At 44.6% G+C, this 11,230-nt stretch overlaps 1 protein-coding gene and 1 long non-coding RNA gene across 2 annotated transcripts in view; both read left to right on the top strand.

Moving 5' to 3' along the window:
• Positions 1-2,100, top strand: part of LOC120554702 — a 2,203-nt gene extending 103 nt beyond the window's left edge. The window contains exons 1-3 of the long non-coding RNA XR_005638560.1: positions 1-670; positions 1,949-2,040; positions 2,084-2,100. The exon at positions 1-670 is cut by the window's left edge and continues 103 nt beyond it. This is a non-coding gene — a long non-coding RNA (uncharacterized LOC120554702). The remainder of the gene's footprint in view (positions 671-1,948; positions 2,041-2,083) is intronic.
• The window catches only part of LOC120554765 (kinase D-interacting substrate of 220 kDa B-like), a gene marked incomplete at its 3' end in the record, with an annotated part of 31,901 nt that extends 22,752 nt beyond the window's left edge, over positions 1-9,149 (top strand). Inside the window, exons 19-28 of the mRNA XM_039793796.1 lie at positions 59-256; positions 427-624; positions 1,100-1,321; positions 1,538-1,596; positions 1,937-1,994; positions 2,207-2,430; positions 2,856-2,998; positions 7,290-7,373; positions 7,618-7,782; positions 8,943-9,149. Coding sequence (XP_039649730.1) covers positions 59-256; positions 427-624; positions 1,100-1,321; positions 1,538-1,596; positions 1,937-1,994; positions 2,207-2,430; positions 2,856-2,998; positions 7,290-7,373; positions 7,618-7,782; positions 8,943-9,149 — 1,558 coding nt within the window. The remainder of the gene's footprint in view (positions 1-58; positions 257-426; positions 625-1,099; positions 1,322-1,537; positions 1,597-1,936; positions 1,995-2,206; positions 2,431-2,855; positions 2,999-7,289; positions 7,374-7,617; positions 7,783-8,942) is intronic.
• Between the last annotated feature and the right edge of the window lie 2,081 nt (positions 9,150-11,230).

Below are 11,230 nucleotides of genomic sequence, written 5' to 3'. Positions count from 1 at the left end.
CCCCAAACTCAGGGACATCATAGCAGGTAACACTGTCTACCTGGACCCCCAAACTCAGGGACATCACAGCAGGTAACACTGTCTACCTGGACCCCCAAACTCAGGGACATCACAGCAGGAAACACTGTCTACCTGGACCCCCAAACTCAGGGAGATCATGGCAGGTAACACTGTCAACCTGGACCCCCAAACTCAGGGACATCACAGCAGGTAACACTGTCTACCTGGACCCCCAAATTCAGGGACATCACAGCAGGTAACACTGTCTACCTGGACCCCCAAACTCAGGGAGATCATAGCAGGTAACACTGTCTACCTGGACCCCCAAACTCAGGGACATCATAGCAGGTAACACTGTCTACCTGGACCCCCAAACTCAGGGAGATCATAGCAGGTAACACTGTCTACCTGGACCCCCAAACTCAGGGAGATCATGGCAGGTAACACTGTCTACCTGGACCCCCAAACTCAGGGAGATCATAGCAGGTTATACGGTCTACCTGGACCCCCAAACTCAGGGAGATCATGGCAGGTAACACTGTCTACCTGGACCCCCAAACTCAGGGAGATCATGGCAGGTAACACTGTCAACCTGGACCCCCAAACTCAGGGTGACCATAGCAGGTAACACTGTCTACCTGGACCCCCAAACTCAGGGAGACCATAGCAGGTAACACTGTCTACCTGGACCCCCAAACTCAGGGACATCATAGCAGGTAACACTGTCAACCTGGACCCCCAAACTCAGGGACATCACAGCAGGTAACACTGTCTACCTGGACCCCCAAACTCAGGGAGATCATGGCAGGTAACACTGTCAACCTGGACCCCCAAACTCAGGGACATCACAGCAGGTAACACTGTCTACCTGGACCCCCAAACTCAGGGACATCACAGCAGGACACTGTCTACCTGGACCCCCAAACTCAGGAGATCATAGCAGTAACACTGTACTGACCCCCAAACTCAGGGGGGGTAACACTGTCTACCTGGACCCCCAAACTCAGGGAGATCATAGCAGGTAACACTGTCTACCTGTACCCCCAAACTCAGGGACATCATAGCAGGTAACACTGTCAACCTGGACCCCCAAACTCAGGGACATCATAGCAGGTAACACTGTCTACCCGCCCCAAACCAGTAACACTTCTACCTGGACCCCCAAACTCAGGGACATCACAGCAGGAACACTGTCTACCTGGACCCCCAAACTCAGGAGATCATGGCAGGTAACACTGTCTACCTGGACCCCCAAACTCAGGGACATCACAGCAGGTAACACTGTCTACCTGGACCCCCAAATTCAGGGACATCACAGCAGGTAACACTGTCTACCTGGACCCCCAAACTCAGGGAGATCATAGCAGGTAACACTGTCTACCTGGACCCCCAAACTCAGGGACATCATAGCAGGTAACACTGTCTACCTGGACCCCCAAACTCAGGGAGATCATAGCAGGTAACACTGTCTACCTGGACCCCCAAACTCAGGGAGATCATGGCAGGTAACACTGTCTACCTGGACCCCCAAACTCAGGGACATCATAGCAGGTTATCACGTCTACACCGGCCCCCAAACTCAGGAGACCATGGCAGGTAACACTGTCTACTGGACCCCCAAACTCAGGAATCATAAGTAGTACACTGTCAACCGCCCCAAACTCGGACCATACAGGTAACACTGTCTACCTGGACCCCCAAACTCAGGGAGCAATACGCAGGTAACACTGTCTACCTGGACCCCCAAACTCAGGAATCATAGCAGGTAACACTGTTCCTCAAAACTCAGGATCATAGCAGGTAACACTGTTACCTGCCCCAAACTCGGAGATCATACAGGTAACACGCTATACCCCCAAACTCAGGGAACATAGCAGGTAACACTGTCTACCTGGCCCCAAACTCAGGATAGCAGGTACACTGTCAACTCCCACAGGAGACATAGCAGGTAACACTGTCTACCTGGACCCCCAAACTCAGGGAGATCATAGCAGGTAACACTGTCTACCTGGACCCCCAAACTCAGGGACATCATAGCAGGTAACACTGTCACTGGACCCCAAACTCAGGGAGATCATAGCAGGTAACACTGTCTACCTGGACCCCCAAACTCAGGGAGACCATAGCAGGTAACACTGTCTACTGGACCCCCAAACTCAGGGAGATCATAGCAGGTAACACTGTCTACCTGGACCCCCAAACTCAGGGAATCATGGCAGGTAACACGGTCTACCTGGACCCCCAAACTCAGGGAGATCATAGCAAGTAACACTGTCTACCTGGACCCCCAAACTCAGGAGACCATAGCAGGTAACACCGTCTACCTGGACCCCCAAACTCAGGGAGATCATGCAGGTACTACTGTCTACCTGGACCCCAAACTCAGGGACATCATGTGCAGTGCTGTCTACCTGGACCCCAAACTCAGGGGTCGGTCACCGCTTCCTCCTTTCTCCTTCTGCTTCCTCCTCTCCTGCTCTCTCTCTCCTTTCCTCTCTCCTCTCCTCTCCTCTCCTCCTCTCTCCTCTCTCTCTCCTCTCTCTCCTCTCTCTCCTCCTCCCTCTCTCTCCCTCTCCTCCTCTCTCCTCTCTCCTCTCCCTCTCTCTCCCTCTCTCTCTCTCCTCCCCTCTCTCTCTCTCCTCTCTCTCTCTCTCTCCCCTCTCTCTCTCCTCTCCTCTCTCTCTCCCTCTCTCTCTCTCTCCCCTCTCTCTCTCTCTCCCCCCCCCCCCCCTCCCCCCCCCCCCCCCCCTCCCCCCCCTCTAAAGGGTCAATTGTCAGGTACACAGGACCCTTTACAGTGGGCCCCTACCCCCCATCAGAGGCTGTGTTGTCCTCTACCCCCTTTAACCAATCAGGCGGGGGAAGCGTGTCCTCTTTAACACCTTCCCTTTCAACCATCTCTCTACTTCTACCCACCCCTTTACCAATCAGAGGGGACTGTGTCCTCCCTTTAAGGATGCCCTTTAACAACTCTACCTGTGATCAGGCAGTGGTGCAGGTGCTGTGCCTTTAGCAATCAGGGCGCAGCGTCTGGCCCTTAACAACTCTTCCTGCCCTTTAAGCAATGGGGTGGTCGGTTCTGGCTGCTGGCCCTGCCCTTTACCAATCAGGCGAGGACGGTTGGTCCTTTGGGATGCTTTCCTCTACGCCCTTTAACCAATCAGGCGGGGGACGGGTGTCCTGGCCCTTTATATCTACCTGCCCTTTAACCAATCAGACGGGGGACAGTGTGTCCTGGCCCTTTAAGGATGCCCTTTAACAACTCTACCTGCCCTTTAACCAATCAGACGAGGGGACAGTGTGTCCTGGCCCTTTAAGGATGCCCTTTAACAACTCTACCTGCCCTTTAACCAATCAGACGAGGGGACAGTGTGTCCTGGCCCTTTAAGGATGCCCTTTAACAACTCTACCTGCCCTTTAACCAATCAGACGAGGGGACAGTGTGTCCTGGCCCTTTAACAACTCTACCTGCCCTTTAACCAATCAGACGAGAGGACAGTGTGTCCTGGCCCTTTAAGGATGCCCTTTAACAACTCTACCTGCCCTTTAACCAATCAGACGAGTGGACAGTGTGTCCTGGCCCTTTAAGGATGCCAGGACATATATATATATATATATATATATATATATGATGTCAGTCTGACATCATACTGCCTGAGCTCATTACTATTCATGAGCTCGCCCAGTTGGGCTGGGTAAAGGATGCTGACAGCCAGGCTCTCATTGGCTAGCTGTTAGCCAATCAGATTCAAACAGCTTAGCTCGTTGAATATTAATGAGAACTGGCAGAAATCGAGCCGAGTCTTCCTGCAGGCTTTCTATACCGCGGTAGAATGGCTTGAAACAAGGTAACCAAGGTTACAGAGTCCATGGTAGACCTTCAGACATCACCACAAAGTCATGAAATACGCGTGGCAGGGCACCTTTAAATATGTGGCAGGGCACCTTTAAATACGTGGCAGGGCACCTTTAAATACGTGGCAGGGCACCTTTAACTATGTGGCAGGGCACCTTTACATATGTGGCAGGGCACCTTTAAATATGTGGCAGGGCACCTTTAAATACGTGGCAGGGCACCTTTAAATACGTGGCAGGGCACCTTTAAATATGTGGCAGGGCACCTTTAAATATGTGGCAGGGCACCTTTAACTACGTGTGGCAGGGCACCTTTAAATATGTGGCAGGGCACCTTTAAATATGTGGCAGGGCACCTTTAAATATGTGGCAGGCACCTTTAAATATGTGGCAGGGCACCTTTAAATATGTGGCAGGGCACCTTTAAATACGTGGCAGGGCACCTTTAAATATGTGGCAGGGCACCTTTAAATATGTGGCAGGGCACCTTTAAATATGTGGCAGGGCACCTTTAAATATGTGGCAGGGCACCTTTAAATATGTGGCAGGGCACCTTTAAATATGTGGCAGGGCACCTTTAAATACGTGGCAGGGCACCTTTAAATACGTGGCAGGGCACCTTTAAATACGTGGCAGGGCACCTTTAAACTGGGCTCTGCAGCTTTTACGACTTCTTTTTTTGGCGCTATTTCCGATGTTCGGCGCCCTAAAGCCGACAGTCTGACCCACCAGCCCTGCTGGGTTCAGGACCAGGTCCTGATTCTGGTCTCTGGTTTATTTGGGTCCTTGTTGTTGTTGTTGTTTGAGTCCAATCATCTTCATGAACATTATTTGGGTTTTTTGCTGCCGTGTGTGTGTGTGTGTCTGTGTGTGTGTGTGTGTCTGTGTGTGTGTGTGTGTGTGTGTCTGTGTGTGTGTCTGTGTGTGTGTGTGTGTGTGTGTGTCTGTCTGTGTGTGTGTGTCTGTGTGTGTGTGTGTGTGTGTGTGTCTCTGTGTGTGTGTGTGTGTGTGTCTTTGTGTGTTTGTGTGTGTGTGTGTGTGTGTGTGTGTGTGTATGTTTCTGTCTGTCTGTGTCTGTCTGTCTATCTGTGTGTGTGTGTGTGTCTGTCTGTGTGTGTGTGTCTGTGTGTGTGTGTGTGTCTGTCTATCTGTGTGTGTGTGTGTGTCTGTCTATCTGTGTGTGTCTGTCTGTCTGTCTGTGTGTGTCTGTCTGTGTGTGTGTGTGTTTCTGTCTGTCTGTCTGTGTGTGTGTGTGTGTGTGTGTGTTGTGTGTGTGTGTGTGTGTGTGTTCATGTGTGTGTGTGTGTGTGTGTGTGTGTGTGTGTGTGTGTGTGTGTGTGTGTGTGTGTGTGTGTGTTTTCATCTTTTCCCCCCACTGTTCCACACCTCTAACTATCAGCTCACATTCTGCCTCTTTTTGAGGTTTTTATTTGCCTCCTTCTTGCTGTTTGAGTCGAATCATCTCCATGATCATTATTTGGGTTTTCTCCCCCCTCCCCCCCTCCCTCCCCCCCCTCCCCCCCTCCTCCCTCCCCCCCCCTCCTCCTCCCCCTCCTCCCTTCAGCCATATTTCCCCCATCATGTTTACCAGCAGCCACCCATCTCACCTCCACCCGCCATGCGTCCAAACGCCACCAGCGGGGCGCCACGGCACTCCTGTGAGTAAAACACCGCTGTACTGGTTAGCCCTCTTACTAAATACTTCTTATACTATACTTCTTATATTATACTTCTTATATAATACTCTTATATTATACTTATATTATACTTTTATATTATACTTCTTATATTATACTTTTATATTATATTCTTATATAATACTTCTTATATTATACTTCTTATATTATACTTCTTATATTATACTTCTTATATAATACTTCTTATATTATACTTCTTATATTATACTTCTTATATAATACTTCTTATATTATACTTCTTATATTATACTTCTTATATTATACTTCTTATATAATACTTTATATTATACTTCTTATATAATACTTCTTATATTATACTTCTTATATTATACTTCTTATATAATACTTCTTATATTATACTTTTTATATAATACTTTTATATTATACTTCTTATATTATACTTTTATATTATACTTCTTATATTATACTTTTAACTTTTATCTTTTATATATTTTATATAACTTTTATATTATATTTATATTATATTCTTATATTATTGTTATACTTCTTATATAATACTTCTTATATTATACTTTTTATATTTTACTTCTTATATTATACTTCTTATATTATACTTTTATTATATAACTTCTTATATTATACTTTTATATTATACTTCTTATATTATACTTCTTATATTATACTTTTATATTATACTTCTTATATTATACTTTTTATATTATACTTCTTATATAATACTTCTTATATTATACTTCTTATATAATACTTCTTATATTATACTTCTTATATTATACTTCTTATATAATACTTCTTATATTATACTTCTTATATTCTTCTTATATTATACTTCTTATATAATACTTCTTATATTATACTTCTTATATTATACTTCTTATATATTACTTTATTATACTTCTTATATTATACTTCTTATATTATACTTCTTATATAATACTTCTTATATTATACTTCTTATATTATACTTCTCTTCTTATATTATACTCTTATATTATACTTCTCTTCTTATATTATATCTTTTTATACTTCTCTTCTTATATAATACTTCTTATATTATACTTCTTATATTATACTTCTTATATAATACTTCTTATATTATACTTCTTATATTATACTTCTCTTCTTATATTATACTTCTTATATTATACTTCTCTTCTTATATTATACTTCTTATATTATACTTCTCTTCTTATATTATACTTCTTATATTATACTTCTCTTCTTATATTATACTTCTCTTCTTATATTACACTTCTTATATTATACTTCTTATCTTATATAATACTTCTTATACTTCTACTTATTCTTCTGTCCAACAACTAATCAAATAATCCACTTATTCCTTCAGATTTAGCTGAAACAAGAAAGTTAGAAAACAATGTTTTTGTGCTTTTTAAAGTCAACATTTTAACTCCTAGAATTAGACACACACACACAGGAACACATCTTGTATTATACTCACATATTACACTTCATATTTATCTTATATTATACTTCTTATAGGTTATACTTCTCTTCTTCTACTACTACTACTAATATTATACTACTTCTCATACTACCACTTCTTTACCACACCTTCTCTTCTTCTATTATACTTCTTATATCACACTACTACTACTTATGGAATACCTTTTTTTTCTTTCTTTTTTGCTGTTTTCTTTTTTTCTTCTTTTCCTTCTTTTTCTTCTTTTCTTTCTTCTCACTTTTTTCCCTCTCCGTCTTCGTTGGTGTGTTTTCTTTTATCCCCTGTCACCCTAGGGGGCACACCACCACACCGGCACCCCCATACAACACCTTCAGCCTACTGCCACCGGATGGGGGATGTTTAATCGCTGGACGTTGGTGAGGATGCCTACACACACAGGGACTACCCTTTGTTGATTTAATTAAACATTTAACTCCTAAATTGGTATATGGAAAGAACGTTTACCCATTTTTTGTATTTAACTTACTTAACACAACTTTAAAAAAAAAAATCTGTTAAAACTTCCCAGCATGCCCTGCTTTTAGTTCCTTTGTTTTCTTCTTCTGCTGTCGCCGCCTTTCACGCTCCCTCCGCTTCCTTTTCAAATGTGCAGAAGTTTAATTTTTGATTTCTGATGCTCTAAAACTGAAGTCAGTCAGAAACCATTTCCACTTTGTGCCAGCCACCTTGTTTTCCAGATGTTTCATTCCCTGTCTGTCTGTCTGTCTGTCTGTCTGTCTGTCTGTCTGTCTGCAGTATAAGGTTTCATCTTTGAAAAAGAAGCAGGTATTGGACTCTCCCTCCCTCCCTCCTTCCTTCCTTCCTTCCCTCTCTGTATCTACAGACTAACTCCCTCTACTACAACTCCCAGCATGCACCTTGCCTGGACTCACCTGTAGCCTCAGTAGAGTAGTTGTTGACATGTTTGATGTGCTCATAGAGCCAGCATATCTCCACCAGACTCCATGTAAATAATCAGGACTTTTAGCCTGTATAGAGCCAGCATATCTCTACCAGACTCCATGTAAATAATCAGGACTTTTAGTGTGTATAGAGCCAGCATATCTCCAACAGACTCCATGTAAATAATCAGGACTTTTAGCGTGTATAGAGCCAGCATATCTCCAACAGACTCCATGTAAATAATCAGGACTTTTAGCGTGTATAGAGCCAGCATATCTCCACCAGACTCCATGTAAATAATCAGGACTTTTAGCATGTAATAGAGCCAGCATATCTCCACCAGACTCCATGTAAATAATCAGGACTTTTGGCGTGTATAGAGCCAGCATATCTCCACCAGACTCCATGTAAATAATCAGGACTTTTAGCGTGTATAGAGCCCGATATCTCCACCAGACTCCGTAAATAATCAGGACTTTTAAGCGTGTATAGAGCCGCGCATATCTCCACATGTAAATGGGTGAATTAAGGGTTTATTTCAACCAAACCAGAGTGGTGATTGTTGGAACAGTGGAAAGATGAACCAAGACGGCTTTTGGTAGTTTTATTTAGTTTCTGTCCACTTTCAATGACGTGTGATTTACGATGATAAAAGTCCTGATTATTTACATGGAGTCTGGTGGAGTTTGGTGATGGTGATTTCGGGGCTGTTTCATGTTAAACTAAAAGGATCTTACTCTTTAACTAAAAGGTCTATCTCTGTAGGGATCCATCCCATAATATTATAGTATTAATTTAGTTATTTTTGCAGCTTGTGTTTTCCTGTATTGAACTCTTGAACTAAAATGTGTTTTTGCAGCTTTAATGTCTAAAGTTTATCTGAACGTGTGTGTGTTCTGTGTCGAATAGAAACCTCACTAATGGCCTCTCACTTCCTGTAGTTCTAACACACTGGAAACTACATTTTAGAAAAACGTTTAAGATTTAGTTTCCAGACATGTTTAATATTTCTGGGAATCGAACCTGCGGTTGTCTGTGTTCAGGGCTCGGCCTCGGTGGTTTCGGGCGCGCCGGCCGTCCTGCTCAGCTCCATGACGACGGAGAGCGTCTGTGAGCGCGTGCGGCTGATCGACGGCATCGACCAGAGCATGATGGGACAATACAGCGCCACCATCAGGAAGGTAACGTCTGAGGGAGGAAAGGAAGGAAGGAAAGGAGACGACAGGAAGGAAAGGAGAATAAAGGAAGGAAAGGAGACGACAGGAAGGAAAGGAGACTAAAGGAAGGAAAGGAGACGACAGGAAGGAAAGGAGAATAAAGGAAGGAAAGGAGACAAAAGGAAGGAAAGGAGAATAAAGGAAGGAAAGGAGACGACAGGAAGGAAAGGAAGGAAAGGAGAATAAAGGAAGGAAAGGAGACGACAGGAAGGAAAGGAGAATAAAGGAAGGAAAGGAGACAAAAGGAAGGAAAGGAAGGAAAGGAGAATAAAGGAAGGAAAGGAGACGACAGGAAGGAAAGGAGAATAAAGGAAGGAAAGGAGACAAAAGGAAGGAAAGGAGAATAAAGGAAGGAAAGGAGACGACAGGAAGGAAAGGAAGGAAAGGAGAATAAAGGAAGGAAAGGAGACAAAAGGAAGGAAAGGAGACGAAAGGAAGGAAAGGAGAATAAAGGAAGGAAGGAAAGGAGGAAAGGAGACGACAGGAAGGAAAGGAGAATAAAGGAAGGAAAGGAGACAAAAGGAAGGAAAGGAGACGAAAGGAAGGAAAGGAGAGAAAGGAAGGAAAGGAAAGGAGACGAAAGGAAGGAAAGGAGACGACAGGAAGGAAAGAAGACTAAAGGAAGGAAAGGAGATGACAGGAAGGAAAGGAGACTAAAGGAAGGAAAGGAGACGACAGGAAGGAAAGGAGACTAAAGGAAGGAAAGGAGACGAAAGGAAGGAAAGGAGAATAAAGGAAGGAAAGGAGACGACAGGAAGGAAAGGAAGGAAAGAAGACTAAAGGAAGGAAAGGAGATGACAGGAAGGAAAGGAGACTAAAGGAAGGAAAGGAGACGACAGGAAGGAAAGGAGAATAAAGGAAGGAAAGGAGACGACAGGAAGGAAAGGAGACGACAGGAAGGAAAGGAGAATAAAGGAAGGAAAGGAGACAAAAGGAAGGAAAGGAGACGAAAGGAAGGAAAGGAGACGAAAGGAAGGAAGGAAAGGAGACGAAAGGAAGGAAAGGAGATGAAAGGAAGGAAAGAAAGCAAAGGAAGGGTTTAAGGAGACGAAAGGAAGGAAGGAAAGGAGGCAAAAGGAAGGAAAGGAAAGGAAGAAAAGTAGATGAAAGGAAGGAAAGGAGATGAAAGGAAGGACGGAAAGGAGACGAAAGGAAGGAAGGAAAGGAGACGAAAGAAAGGAAAGGAAGGGTTTAAGGAGATGAAAGGAAAGGAGATGAAAGGAAGGAAGGAAAGGGGGAAAGGAGACAAAAGGAAGGAAGGAAGGATTTAAGGAGACGAAATGAAGGAAGGAAAGGAGACAAAAGGTTTTTAGGTGACCAATTCTTCTTCTGGCAGGTTTGCAGGCTTAAGTAACGGTGGTAGAGTTTTGTCTCAGTGTAACATCGTGGAGGCGAAGAAGAGATCGGAGCATGAACTTTGGGAGACTAGTTGCTCAGAGCTACGTGAGTACCCACACACACACACCACACACCACCACCCCATACACCCCCCCCCCCCCCCCCCCCCCCCCCCCCCCCCCCCCCCCCCCCCCCCCCCCCCCCCCCCCCCCCCCCCCCCCCCCCCCCCCCCCCCCCCCCCCCCCCCCCCCCCCCCCCCCCCACACACCACCCCCCACACACACACACACACACACACCACCACACCCACCCACCACACACCCCCACCCCCACACAGCCCCCCACCCCCCCCACCCCCACACACACCACACCACACACCACACCCACACACACACACACACACACACACCAACACACACACACACACACACCCCCACCCACACACACACCACACACCACACACACACACACACACAACACCACACAACACACAACAACACCCATATCAACCCAAAAATCAATACCACAATACACACATACACACACACACACAAAAAAAAACAACACATAAACAAATTATACACAACATCACACACATCACAACCACCACACAACACAACATCATCATCATCATCACAATATCATCACAATAAACACAAACACAATATCATCACACATCATCATCTCACCCCCACACACATCCATAACTTATCAATATCATCATCATCATCACAACCATAAACTCCCACACATCATCTCAACACACACCCCCACAT

The sequence above is a fragment of the Perca fluviatilis genome, chromosome 24 (assembly GCF_010015445.1).
Source record: "Perca fluviatilis chromosome 24, GENO_Pfluv_1.0, whole genome shotgun sequence".
In the NCBI taxonomy this organism is placed as follows: domain Eukaryota; kingdom Metazoa; phylum Chordata; class Actinopteri; order Perciformes; family Percidae; genus Perca; species Perca fluviatilis.
Note: the sequence above shows the minus strand (reverse complement) of the source record. Positions and strands in the feature narration are given on the sequence as shown.